This window comes from Aspergillus chevalieri, chromosome 8 (genome assembly GCF_016861735.1).
Source record: "Aspergillus chevalieri M1 DNA, chromosome 8, nearly complete sequence".
NCBI lineage: Eukaryota > Fungi > Ascomycota > Eurotiomycetes > Eurotiales > Aspergillaceae > Aspergillus > Aspergillus chevalieri.
The window spans coordinates 290,919-304,245 of record NC_057369.1 but is presented as its reverse complement, the minus strand read 5'-3'; the positions used below and the strand labels follow the sequence as shown (position 1 = coordinate 304,245).

Here is a 13,327-nt window from a genome sequence, read left to right as displayed (position 1 = left end):
CTTTCACATAAAGAAGGATCAAATAATTGATTCACGAGGCATGAAGCAGGCAAGGCAGCACAAAAGGCCTTTGGACTAGTCCAATTGGGTCGCCAGGATGAGATAAAGAAAAAAGTAGCACTAGTATGGTTGGGGGTGGTTAGATCCAGGGTGGATAAATGTTAAATTCTACAATCATTCATTGGAGCTAACCTGTGCTAATACGAAGATCCGGATCATATTCAGATTATTGGATAAGAAGTTTTAACTACTGCAATTCTTCCTTAATAATTGCCGCCGATAAATATCGCATTGAATTGGGTGACTATAAACGATTATTGTAGCATTGGATCATGGTGGAGACTGACCTCAGCCAGTGAAAAAGCAAAGAAAGATAAGCCCAGCAGAGATGGACCAGGTGAGCACGAAGAAGATGTAAACGAGAATGAAAAAGACACAAGGCACATCATACAAAGAAAAACAATCGAATCCGCCGACAAAGACAAAACCGAGTTAGAAGCAGAATACTTCAACCGGTCAATCCATCCTGACCAGCGAGAAGAATTATCTGTTAGCAGGAGATGAGCCGCCAGGGTTACCAGAGATTGGATCGGCTCGTGCAATTGTTTCCGCGTCACATTGGCTGAAGCATCGAGAAGGTTGTCCTGGAGTAGTCCGATGAAGAGCTTCCCAGCTTCTTCAATTCTGGAATCACGCTGGCGTTCCTCTCCAAATCCTTCCGATCCCCTTCCTCGTCCTCGAACCATGCATAAAGGAGCGCCTGGATTGCGCTTGCTTTGCAGCAAGGCCAGATGCATTCCCGTCAGCTTCTTCCGAAGGTTCTCGACAGTATGATTCATTATTGAGACTGCCAGTGTGAGAGGTGAGTGAGCTTGTAGCTCCTTGTGTGGCCATGTACTCGGGGGCTTTGGGTGGGCCGGCAGATTGAGCAATTTTTACATCAGTAATAGCTCTCTTCAACGAGGCGCATGAACCGGCCGTATCGCTCTCAACCTCCCGATGGGGGCTGCACCGGAGATTGCCTCGTTCACTTCCTGTCGCTGAGACGCGTCCGCCAAAGGCGCTTTAGCAGTCGCAGTTGGCCTCTGGGAGATTCTAGGGTTGGTAAACGGCCGCACGGATCAATGTCCGGTGACAAGCGTAGTATCTTTATCACAAGGAACTGCAGGGCGAGGTGGAATCTCTCCAGAGCTGATACAAGAAACCGAGGTCTTCAAAGACCATTTCATGGCGCACAGCTTCCTCTGCAGTAATGTTCATAACATCAGGAGCATAAAAGAGGATCTTATTGAGATCTGTCTCCAAGAAAAAGGTGGACCACGCCTCCCACGTCCCCCGTTAGCTGTCGCAGGATGGATTGGTTAGAATGAGCGATGGCGTACTCGAAATGGATTCCTAGTTTGGCCACTCTTTTGACGACCCCCGCGAACTTGATGTTTCTTTCAGGCGTGAGAATGAGGCTGGTCCGCTCCAGACCCCAACGCTTGGTCACAGTGTTGGATATCTTTTCAATATCCTTTCCAGGTTATCATTCAGGGATCTCTCCGTGTCCGTGATCGCAGGCGATGCGCCTTTTTGGACTGCCCCAGGTGCTGCTCGATGTCGTTCAGCTTATTGTCCGAAGTTTCGGTTTTCATTTGTGTTGTTGTCGTGGCTTCTTGTCATCGAAGGAGGACTGGTAGCCGAATGAAGGAGCAGAGTCGGGAAGAAAAAAAAGAAAATAATTCGAGTGTGCATATCTGTCTTTTCATGGACAGTGAATGAGCATATTGTCCGGAATTGCATTGTTTCCATCTTGAAGAGCCTCATGAGACACCATTCACCGTCCTCATCTTAGCTAACGCCATCTCCTAGTCACATATTAAATAGAGAATTTTCAAGGCCAGCAATGCAAACGATATAGCACGCCGTTACTGCTCTTCTATAGGGCCTAACGGAGCCGGCATCCCAAATCAATTGGTAAGGGAATCGAAGGAGAGCCAGAGCGTATCCTACAGTATCGGACGTGGCTACGATCAGGGCAGCTTTTTTGGCGGCTTATCAAGCCTTTGGGTATCATTGATGACAGCCAGCTCACATAGCGTCCACAGGATACAGCACGTTCTGATAAGGAATGGAATGTCTGAACTACCCGTCCTCCGTCACCGATTTCCATACATCCGTCCTACAGTTCGCTACTCAGGTATTTTGGTACAGCGACTGCCGTTCCTGAATTAAAAAAACAAGGCATTGTGTATAGTGCTAACTGCCGCGGTTCTCGTCAATCGTGATAGTCCGCAGAGACGATGAAGTACACCGGTCCCTAGCTATTAAGTCTGGATCGAGATATAGATCGCACGATCCGATTCCACGCTATGACCAGAAGAAGATCCATGACGGTTCAAACCCTCTTCGGTGATATGTGGTGTGCATTTTGAGCAATCATATCGGAACTGCAGCTGGAGGAGGGCTTGCGGTCGAAGTCGGTGTTTGGAAGGTTGCGTGCATTGGCAATGCAGTTCATGGTACAATCCGCACTACTGGTTATAGAGTGGTGCTGAAGAATAGATAACATCCAGCGTCGCCCAAAACAAACCGCTCCTGAAAGCGCCGGGTCCCTAGCCAACCACAGCTCTTGCATCAACCACGCCCACAGACACTATCCCGATAATCTGGATTTAGAACCATAGCCTCGTTGCCTATGGGTCAAAGAACTGATGCTCTGCTGAGCTTCGCAAATGTTCTACCGAGGCATCCTCGTCGGTTACTAGCAGATGGATCGAGGAGTATGTCGTTTAATTTCACCGGAAACTTGCCATGGTTACACTAGCCGATAGTTCGCCGTTTACGGAAAGCTTGCAATTTCTGACATTCCCGGGACATGCCGCATCAGCTATCAGTGCATTAGATGTTTGGTGGGTTCGAGAATGGTGCTATTGCTGGGTTATGGTATGATCTCTGCAGACTTGCGGTGTCTCCGGTCGACCTGAGACACAGATATCGATTTATATCAATCGATCTACCTATCAACCATCGGACTCCACTGTTTTAGGGTCGGAGATTATCGACAATACGCAGTACGCCATGCGGCCTGACCCTATTCAGACTGCTCCACGAGCACAAGGACCTTCCAGACGCTCTCCAGTCTTTCCAGCCCCTGTCAGTCCCATGCAACTTAATTGACTGTCTCCAACCGTGAAATACCCGACCCATGGATCCCTCTCCAGCACGTGGCCGGTGGACCCTAGCCCCTTTCGGCAACCGTCCGATCGCCTCTTAAACCCGTTCGGTTGCATCCGATCGGCATCATTCTCTCGTCACCATTCTCCTCAACCTCCGATCAGCATCATCCAAGATGGGTTTGCTCTGGGACATTGTCGATCGCGCCCTTTGCATCGCCGTGACGACTACAGCACTATGGACTGGGCATGTTGGGATATGTCAGGGGGAGCCGACGGTTCGTCTGGATCAGGGTCTCGTGCGCGGATTCGAGGATAACGGCACGTATGTCTTCTTGGGTGTTCCGTTTGCTGAGACGACTGGAGGGGAGAATCGGTGGAAGGCGCCGCAGGGGGTGTCAACTTCGGTGACGAAGGAGATTGATGCGACGCGGTATGGGCCGAGTTGTGCGCAGGCTATGTCCGGGAATGCTATTGTTGCGCAGAGCGAGGACTGCTTGAATCTTAACGTATGTTTCTTTTCTTTGTGATTTTGGATACAAATGCTAATTGATGAATAGGTATGGACGCCAACCAGCGGCACCGACCTGCCCGTTTTCGTCTACATCTACGGCGGTGCGATGGTTACCGGCGGAAACAGCAATGCGCAATGGCAGGGGTACAACTTTGCGCGGAAGGATGTTATTTATGTGAACATCAACTATCGCGAGTCGATTTTTGCGTCGCCGGCTGCGCCCGAATTGGAGGGGTCATCCGAGTCGCAGAATTTCGGTATCCTGGATGTTGAATTGGCTCTGGATTGGGTTATAGATAATATCCACGCATTCGGCGGTGATAAGAGTCGGATTGTGATTGCCGGTCATTCTTCGGGTGGTGTTCATGTAAGTGTCTTTTCCTGTGATTTGTTGGGATGATGATTAACGTGTCAGGTCGACCACTACCTCTGGAATCACCCCGACACCACCATCGCGGGTGCGATGGAATTGTCGGCGAATGTCAAATCCGGCCCTGCGTACGCTCCCTACGGCGTGGCTCTGTCCCAGGTCGCAGAGGATGTCCAGGCCAGCGGCGTGACCCTGGACTGCGACGCCAGGAACCCGACCCTCGACTGTCTGCGAAAGGTAGACACATATGCCCTACAGACAAGCAACTTCAACTCCACCACAAACACCTGGTTCTCCCCGGTCGTGGACAACATTACCAGGTACTCCGACTACGAAGGGCGCTACGCGCAGGGCAAATTCCCAACGTCGGTGCCGCTGCTAGTCGGAAATTCTGACAGAGAAGGTGCACTCTTCGCTAACGTGTATTCTTTCGAGAACACGAATTTCAGCTACTGGATCAACACCTTCGACGCGGATCTCGCGTACGTCCCTGACGATGTGCTCGTGAATGCTTACAACGAAACGGATTACGGCTCCGTCTCGGCCATGAGCGGTGCGTCCTACGGCGACGCGCGCTTCTTCTGTCCTACAGACTACATGATTAACCTGCGCGCATCGTCCCAACCAGTCTGGGTATACCGCTGGTTCGGACAATACGAAAATGTCCTAGGCACTGGCCTTGCGGCCTCTCACGGTAGCGAAGTCCCCTTCTTCCACGGCGGAAACGAGTGTTTCTCAAAACTCTCCGACGTAACGGACGCCGAACAGGCGCTCGCGGACAACATGAATGATTGGCTCGTGGCGTGGGTCAAGAATCCCAGCGCTGGGCCCGGGTGGGACCGTGCCACGCCGGAGAATGGGCCGTTGGCTAAGATTGGGGTTCCTGGGAATGAGCTGGAGATCGAGATGGGCTTGACTGGGGAGTTTAACTCTCGGTGCCAGAGTGTGTATAAGGAGTACATTCCTGGATATCCGGTTGTGCAGAGTCCGGAGTAGTTTGTACATAGCACAGTCGATGAATGATTGAATACGGAATTCCGTATACTCCAGAGTGCACACCCCAGCGTGGAAATGACTGTTATGCGTTAGGCAGTGGGTCTGTCTTTCCGAATTTTCCCCGATTGAGTTCAATAGTAACGGCGTATGAACGAGTGTTCAACCACACAGTCGGTACTGCAAACTTTTCAATCTGAGACTGTCCTCTGTTTTGTCAGTCTGTAACATGCCCATACAATGTAGTCACTCTGCTCCATTTTGGTCCCTCCTCAATATTGATTATAGAATTTACTCCGAACCATGGATACATTTCATATGCCCCTATGCTCCTCCCCTGTCTTGCCTCTCGCCACACAATGATAAAATAATACTGCCATCCCGCAAGATGCACCACCTGCCCCGTGTGATAATCCTCCCGGCAGATCACAACGTTCGTACAGTGCATCTGTAGATCGCTATGTCGCGTCCGGACGTCGGACATGTGGTATGTCACAATGTTTATTTGATACCAGCATTGCTATCTATGCACTCGGCTAATGGCAACAGGTCGGATGGTACATATGTACCATCGCGGCGTTTGTGTTCATGCTCGCGCGGCTGGTCGTGCGATGGACACAATTCCACAAGTTCTACGTGGATGATTTCCTGATCGCGCTGTCGGTGGGAGGTCTTATTGCGACGTTGGGGATTCAGCATTACATGTTTGACAATGGTACTTCCTTGTCCCTGTCTCTGCGCTCACACCGAGTGGGCGATACTAATGACGAGCAGGCATGTCCGAAATGCAAAATGCAACCAAACAAGAAACAATCAACATGATGAAAATGATCATTCCCGGCTCCATCCTCTACATCACTTCCCTCTGGCTCATCAAAGCCGCAATGGTCATTTTCTACAAACGTCTCGCCGACCGCACGCGCTACCAGACTATCTACAACATCACCCTCGGCCTCCTGGCCGCGACATGGGCGACCATCTTCTTCCATATCATATTCAAGTGCTACCCGCCGGATCGGTTGTGGGATCTTGATCATCCGGAAAGGACGTGTCCGGCATATCAGGATAAAGTGGCTTTTTGGCTGATGGTGCTGCTGAACATCTTTAGTGATGTGTTTATCATCTGTCTGCCGATTTCGCAAGTCGTTAGGATTAAGATGCCGTTCAAGCAGAAGCTGGGCGTGCTCAGTATTTTCCTCCTCGGTTTTTTCGTCGTTATTTCTAGCAGTACGTTCACTTCCATTACACCCCAAACTACTAAGTCATACTAACCGGACGCAGTAATCCGCGCCATCTACTCCTCCAAAAACGAACAATTAATCACCTGCACCGTCTCCATGATCGAAACTGCCATCGCCACAATTGCCTCCTGTCTCCCCGTTCTGCGCACCCTATTCTTCGGCTCACGATCGCGTTCCAACACCGGCACCGGCACCGGAAGTCGCAGCCGGAGTCGCACGTTTGAATTATCCTTCGGACAGTCACAATCGACGACGCATAAGGCTGCGACGAGCGTTTCGGCAGAGCGGCCGAGGAGTCAGTGGGAGTGGGAGTGGCAGCGGATGCAGAGCTTGCAGGATGAGAGTGAGGACGAGTTGGTCAAAAATGGAAATAATAATGGGAGGGTTACGCCGAGGATGGGGATTGCGGTTACGACGGAGTATGAGGTTGGTCGTTAGATAAATAATTCATAATTTCTATTTACAGGGACGCTGTTTGGGGTTGGGTGCTACAGTGAAGCCCGCTGCAAAAAGAATAAGTTCCGTCCGTGCTCCGTCTTCACGAGGCCTGTTTTGCCGATTGATTCTTCTGTCCACGATGCCATTTGCGCAAGTGTCTGCGCATCGCCGTGGTTTGCTAGGAAGCGGTGTCCATTCTCGAGTCGGCCGATGACGTATGCCCGTGCCGGTGTGTTGTCGCGGTTGAAATCGACTGTGTACGTTTCGATCACGGCGGATCCGTTGGCCGTTTCGTCCACCGAAGGAGACGGATCGGCATCTACGAGACGAGTACCGTTTGGATAGGCGTCATTCCCGGGAAGAGTCGATAGACACACGGCATGTTGGTAAGAGAGGACACCACCGTTGGCGAGGACTAAGCCATGCCGGCCTTTCCCAGAGCGTAGCTGGCGGGTTATTTCGGTTATGGCCTGCGTCGTTAGGACTGTACAGACTATAATATAGGGATGAGCACATACATGCATGGAATAGTTATTCCCAGCACCACCGAACGAAGTCAGTCCACCGAGGACAGTGATGGGTTTACGCGAGTCAATCGGCAGTCCGAGATGATGACAGGCCAGTTTCGGGACGATAGGGAAGCACGAGTAGAAGTCGAATATGTCGATGTCATCTGCTGTCAATCCTGATGAAGCAAGACTGTGGTCAAGGGACTTAGAGATGGCCGGACTTGTGTGAAAGTTCGGACGGTTCCAGACTGTATCATTAGCATGTCGATGTCGTCAAACACACAGGCATACATACAGTGATCAGCATCGCAATATCCAGCGCCGGCGCGAGGATAGATCCATTTGTCCTCCGGGATGCCTAGTTCACGGGCATACTCGACCGAAGTGAGGACACACGCAGCAGCCAGATTGACGATGTTGAACGCGTTCATCAACAACGGGTCTATATCATCAGCATACCTCCTCGTGCGGGAGAAGGTGACATACAAGGAAAACAAATCATCCGATTCTTCGGTGAAACAGTCCCAATCTTTTCCTCACTATCCTTCCTCCCATAATTCCACGAATACGGATGCTGAGAAGACACCTCGCTAAACTGCGCGTAGAGCTTAGTCGATTCGACATGGTTATCCGCAATCGACTGCCCCCGGTACGCACGGAATCCATTCTCATACAATGGATAGACGTGAATTGGGGCACCCACGGAGTGACGAGTACCGATGTTATCTTCAGCCACGCGTGCTGTTGTCGGGGAGAAAATACTGTCCACTGCCTGCGAAGGAGGTGTCCATTTCGGGGGCGACTTCTTTTTCATGCACGTGGCCACTGACGAGTGTCAGCTTTGTTCGATGTCAATGTACGGATGCTACTCACGCGATTCCAATGCCTCTCCGCCAGTAATAACAGCGACCCTGCTCTCCCCGTTTGAAATCCGGAGTGCCGCTTCATCCAGTAATTTGGCGGGTTGATTACCCCCGTGATAATCCGGGTAATGCGTGTGCTTTGGCTGGATGCCGAGTCGCTTAGCGAGCAGGGCGGGCAGATTATCGTATGGCCAGGTCCAGGTGCGGACGGCAGAGAGGCTGTCAATGCTGGATGTTAGTGTTGCCGAAGGGCCCGTGTCGTGGATGGCGGCGTTGATGGCCTCAAGCATCAACTGGGCAGGCTCTTTGGCATTGTTGGTGCGGTTTTTGATATCTGCTACACCGATTATGATGGGGGTTGGCATTCTCCTGTATAGTGTGTGGGTTGGCCTAAGGAATGTTGATATTATTGACAATCAAGCTATGCTATGGATATGTTGTTATGTGCTATGAATGCGGAGAAGTGCCTCGGCCCGAGCTCACAAGCTGTACAACTATGTACAATCACAACTTCGAAGCCACCCACCTCGGCTTCTCCTTCTTCGCAAACGCCTGCACCCCAATCCGAAAATTCTCCCCCCTAAACAACTTCTCCCCATACTCCTGCTTCGTCCTCCTCCCCGCCTCCTCCACACTCCCCGTCTCCCAAGCCTCCCTCAGCCCCTGCCGAGTCACGATAACCGCGTCTGGCGAGAATTTCCCCATCGCCTCCGCTAGCTTCACGCATTCTTCCACGGGGCTTGCCGAGATCCGGTTGATTAGTCGATAATCAAGGGCTTCCTGGGCTGATAGTCGGCGGGCGGTTAGTGCTAGTTCAGAGGCGAGCGGGAGGCCGGTGATTTGCGCGAGACGGGGAAGGCCGCCGGCAGCCGCGTATAGGCCCACGGTGATTTCAGGGAGACCGAAGGTTGCGGTAGGGGATGCTACTATCATGTCACTGTTATTGTTAGCGGGTAGTTTTTTAACCAGGAGAACGAGAAACGACAACGACAACGAGAACGAGGGTTTAAAGATAAATAAAAAAAAAAAGAAAGAAATACCAGTTCAAGCATGTTTCAAACCCGCCACCCAATGCAAATCCATTCACAGCCGCGAGCACCGGCTTCTTCCCCTTTCTTTGACTCAGCCCGAGGAACCCTGTAGGCGGGTGGTGCAGTTGTTGTGTTCCTCCCTTTTCGCGCTTTGCGGTCGCATTTTGGCTCTGTTCGGTGAGGTCTTGGCCCGCGCAGAACGCTTTGTCGCCGGCACCGGTGATGATGGCGACGAGGAGGGATGGCTCGTTGTCGAACCAGGAGAAGATGGTGTGGGCGTCCCAGTGGGCGTCGGAGGGGATAGAGTTGCGTTGTTTGGGGCGGTTGATGGTAACGAGGAGGACGTGAGGTTTGGGGAAGGAGAGGATGAAGTGGTTGCTCGATGGTGGTGTCATTGTATCGCTGTCTTGAGCTTGTATTTTCTTGATATGTAGATTGTATGATGGTTGCTGTCGCTGTTGTCTCTTTAATGATGTATGCGGGGATGCGACGAATTACCGAACCTCGGCAGCGGCAGTCTACAATGTACAACTATATAGCCACGTCAACCATACTCGGATTTCACTTGATTGTACATAAATCGATGCGATTACATACAGCAGCATTGACCGACGCTTGGACAGTTGATATATCATCTCCACCGCCTCCACCATCAAAGCTTGTGCAATGCACTCACTGATCTGAGCAATGCAGGTGATATATCACTACGAGTGCAGATGCGATCGAATACTATCATCTGCAAGGAGATTAGATCTATTCACAGAGTATGCCCAGTATACGAAGTATACGGCGATACGGAGTACGATCATTTGCATACAATGACTCGCATGGTGCACCTACGAACGTATGGAGATGGAGTAGAGTATGTAGTGCATGCAATCAACCCATATATTAACACAGAAAAAGAAACTAAAGAATGACACGCTATGGACTTTGACTATGACTCGAGTAATTCCTCTCATCACGCTCTTCCAACATCTCCACCGTCTGCGACACATCAATCGTCTTATGAATGCCCCCGCCACCCTGCGCAGACCCTGCATACGAAATGAGATGGCTTTGGTCATTCCCGTAGTCAGTCAGGGTGCCCTCTGGATCATTCTTCGACGCCTTGGACTGGCCCTTGCTCGCGCCCATGCGCATCTTGCTCAGCGGCACACTCGAGTCCTGGTGTCCGTACGAGCGGTTATGCGAGCTGCCGTATTTGCGGAGCTTGGCGATCACGATGTTGACGGCTGGTAAGCACGCGCAGATGAGTCCGACGCCGCCTTCCGCGTTACCGGAGAGCACGACGCAGGTGAAGACGATTGTTTGATCTATCGATTGGCCGTCCTTGACGACGAGAACGAGCCGGTAGATACTGAATGCTGTGGCTAAGCCTCCTGCAGATAACATACCCATGACACGCAGCTTCTTGTTGCGCGACATCTGCAGTGACCATGTCAGGGGCAGCGGGACGATGAGGATGATTAAATCGCTAACGACACTGATCACTGAGTCTGCGATGAGGGCGGCAGCTTGGTCGAAGCATTTCACGCCCGGGCCGGTCGGGCCTAGCCAGAATGCTGGGACGGGATCGCACATGCGGATCTTGATGACTTCGGCGATGATGTAGTAGATACAAAGGGCGCCGAGGAAGACATAGATGAGGGTGACTTTGGTTTTGTAGGGGCCGAAGATACGGATGAGAATGGCGAGGAGGGCGATTTTGACGATTAAGGCCATGGGACAGTAGATAACGGTGGCGATGTAGGACCATTTACGGAATTGGATGGCTTGCTCGTCGGTGATGTCGAGGATGTGATACCCAGCACCGTTTTGGGCCACTGCGCGGGTCAGTATGATACTATACCAGGTGGAGAGAGTGGGAAGACATACTGACGATGGCAACGGCACAATAGGCCATGAACAATACCCATGCGACGTAACAGGCACCTAGAGAGTCAGCATCACTCTAGATACAAGTTGGGAGACTGAGCTTACCATCTTCAACAGTGAAGGGCTGCTTGTACCACGTCCGGATGCCAAACCGCATCAACACGAAGAAGGAGACGATAGGGATACATAAGTACTGCGTGACAAGGGTGATCGTGTGAATGGCGTCGGTCGGGTTCTCAACGGAGAATTGTGTCATTTTGACAATAGGAATCAGAGATTATGATGCAGAAGTATAGGAAGACATAGGCAAGAACATTGATCAGAAAACGAGAGAATGGCAGAAGTGTTGCAACCAGGCAAAACTCCGGTGCGGGTGGATTGAATGACAGAAGAGGACAGACCCGGGGTTGGGGATGGCACCACTTTATTATTATAAAAGAAAAAGGCAGGATAATTCCTTATTATCGTATTAATACAAGTGCATATCAGACTTTTCCGTGACCCTAGCAGACGATCATTGAACCTGGCCCCGTCGTTCACGCAGAGATTGTATAATTTCTTTTTTCGGAGGGGAAATGCTGCATAAACCGGCCGAAGTGGCGCGGACCACTAGAGGAATGCTTGCTCGTATACATAACAGAAAAAGAAACGAGGATTTCTCATCTCCGGGAGGGCGTGCAAGATGGTCGATAAGGAAGTGGATCGGCACTGGCAAGGGTTCCAGAGAGCGGCTGTTTCAGGTTATGCCGCGATGACTCGTTTCAGCAGTCTGGAGTAAGTCCCGGGGTTGCATGGAGTCCTAACCAAATGTCAGGGAAATAACATCCAGTTGTCACGGAGTACAGAGCATCTACTAAGTTGTACGGAGTACATGGTGATTGTCGCTGTCAAATGTCAAGCAACACACGAAAATCTTTCAGTTATTCGCGAGATTACATTGAGCTAGTGTTAATGGCAATCGGTCCACATCGGGTTTGTATCTTGTAATAGTCTGGCTGCAAAAAAATTGATCGCCGGCGGGTCAATCGATGCATAATGGCTTTTGCTTTGCCAGTCGTACGATGATGATGAATCGATGGGCGCCTGTGCACCGACTAGACCGATGATATACATTTTCGATTCCTTTTCACTGGACAAGGGGAGTATCGCATCCGGAATTCAATCCCAGCCCTTGAAGCCAATTGTGGAAGTCAATTTGCGGATGTGTCAAATGCGGATAACTTTACTCCGTCCGCGATAGTTTGTTCGTTCTCTCTACTTGTACTCTATACTCCGTACTCTGTACATATCAATTGAATCTCCTGTGGCGAGTCTGTTCGCAACTCCTAGTTAGGCCATCAATGCTCACTGGAATACAGATCGGCAGCATGAGCCGCCCAAGTGTCGCGAATTCTAGGCATACGGAATGAAAGTGCCCTCTGGCCGTCGCTTAATTAACTCTCGGACCGCGGTATCTAGTGCCGAGTTTTTTCCGGCCAGTCAAATAATTGGAAGCCTTGACAGGGCATAGTATCACATGATATCGAATGTGTATTGTCCGTTTCCAACCGCGTTGATCAATGATGTTCTTTAACGTCTTCATGATGTGCCTGCTCGGACATTATCTGTACTGTAGGCATAAAAAAGCCCCTGAGCGCTTCTTCGAAGGATTCCATGCGGAACATTCTTTCTTACTATTGCTAGCATTAGCGTGCTCACACCCTCTCTAACTACTCCCTACCGAGCTTGGACTACCCTTGGGCTGATTCTCCTGGCTATGTTTTTGTTATACGATCAGACTCGATCTAGGATAGTGTTTCACTCGTGCATACTAGAGCAGCAAGGATCTATTTCAAATCGACGAGTCACTATGCACCGCTCGTAGCCTAGGCCATTTAAACACTCAAGATCGACCGTGCAGACGAGTTGTCGAAGAATTGAGAAAAGTGTTCAGGATCAATAGGCATAAATACAATACGGCCAAGGAAATCACTGTCGGCAAAAATGATTGCAATCGCACGTGACAATTATTCCAAATCCTGAAGGAATGCTTTCCCTATATTACCCATATTCTGGATAACCTTATTCCCCTCTGTCTGCGGCAAATGGCAAATGGATATGTCGACACCATTTGTACTCGTTGCTTTTGCTCAGCACCGGGGATACGGTTTCTGGTTCCAAGGTTCAGTTCCGACACGACGTGCTGCCATTCCGCTTCAAGTCCACTTCAAACCTTCCTTCCAAGTCATCGGATATGGCCAATTGTCCTAACCGTATCTGTATCATCTCCGAGCAGACTCGCTATTCCCTGTCAGGGGTTTTCCAGCACATTCCCCGTTAGGCTCTGCAGCCC

The 13,327-nt window shown here is 50.6% G+C and overlaps 5 protein-coding genes across 5 annotated transcripts; 2 read left to right on the top strand and 3 right to left on the bottom strand.

Moving 5' to 3' along the window:
• Nucleotides 1–3,334: 3,334 nt before the first annotated feature.
• Nucleotides 3,335–5,038, top strand: ACHE_80101A (uncharacterized protein; the record flags this gene model as incomplete). The annotated part of the gene is made up of 3 exons (XM_043283435.1): nucleotides 3,335–3,667; nucleotides 3,719–4,039; nucleotides 4,088–5,038. The coding sequence occupies 3 exons, from the start codon at nucleotides 3,335–3,337 to the stop codon at nucleotides 5,036–5,038; spliced, it is 1,605 nt and encodes a 534-aa protein (XP_043140714.1).
• A 457-nt stretch (nucleotides 5,039–5,495) lies between these two features.
• ACHE_80100A (uncharacterized protein) lies at nucleotides 5,496–6,714 on the top strand (the record flags this gene model as incomplete). The annotated part of the gene is made up of 4 exons (XM_043283434.1): nucleotides 5,496–5,522; nucleotides 5,585–5,750; nucleotides 5,810–6,262; nucleotides 6,317–6,714. 4 exons carry the CDS (start codon nucleotides 5,496–5,498, stop codon nucleotides 6,712–6,714), a joined length of 1,044 nt encoding a protein of 347 aa, XP_043140713.1.
• Nucleotides 6,715–6,764: 50 nt separating this feature from the next.
• Nucleotides 6,765–8,451, bottom strand: ACHE_80099S (uncharacterized protein; the record flags this gene model as incomplete). Its single annotated transcript, XM_043283433.1, has 5 exons — nucleotides 6,765–7,184; nucleotides 7,233–7,471; nucleotides 7,519–7,665; nucleotides 7,710–8,048; nucleotides 8,097–8,451. The coding sequence occupies 5 exons, from the start codon at nucleotides 8,449–8,451 to the stop codon at nucleotides 6,765–6,767; spliced, it is 1,500 nt and encodes a 499-aa protein (XP_043140712.1).
• A 139-nt stretch (nucleotides 8,452–8,590) lies between these two features.
• ACHE_80098S (uncharacterized protein) lies at nucleotides 8,591–9,512 on the bottom strand (the record flags this gene model as incomplete). Its single annotated transcript, XM_043283432.1, has 2 exons — nucleotides 8,591–9,023; nucleotides 9,127–9,512. The coding sequence occupies 2 exons, from the start codon at nucleotides 9,510–9,512 to the stop codon at nucleotides 8,591–8,593; spliced, it is 819 nt and encodes a 272-aa protein (XP_043140711.1).
• Nucleotides 9,513–10,041: 529 nt separating this feature from the next.
• Nucleotides 10,042–11,251, bottom strand: ACHE_80097S (uncharacterized protein; the record flags this gene model as incomplete). Its single annotated transcript, XM_043283430.1, has 3 exons — nucleotides 10,042–10,943; nucleotides 10,996–11,052; nucleotides 11,101–11,251. 3 exons carry the CDS (start codon nucleotides 11,249–11,251, stop codon nucleotides 10,042–10,044), a joined length of 1,110 nt encoding a protein of 369 aa, XP_043140710.1.
• Between the last annotated feature and the right edge of the window lie 2,076 nt (nucleotides 11,252–13,327).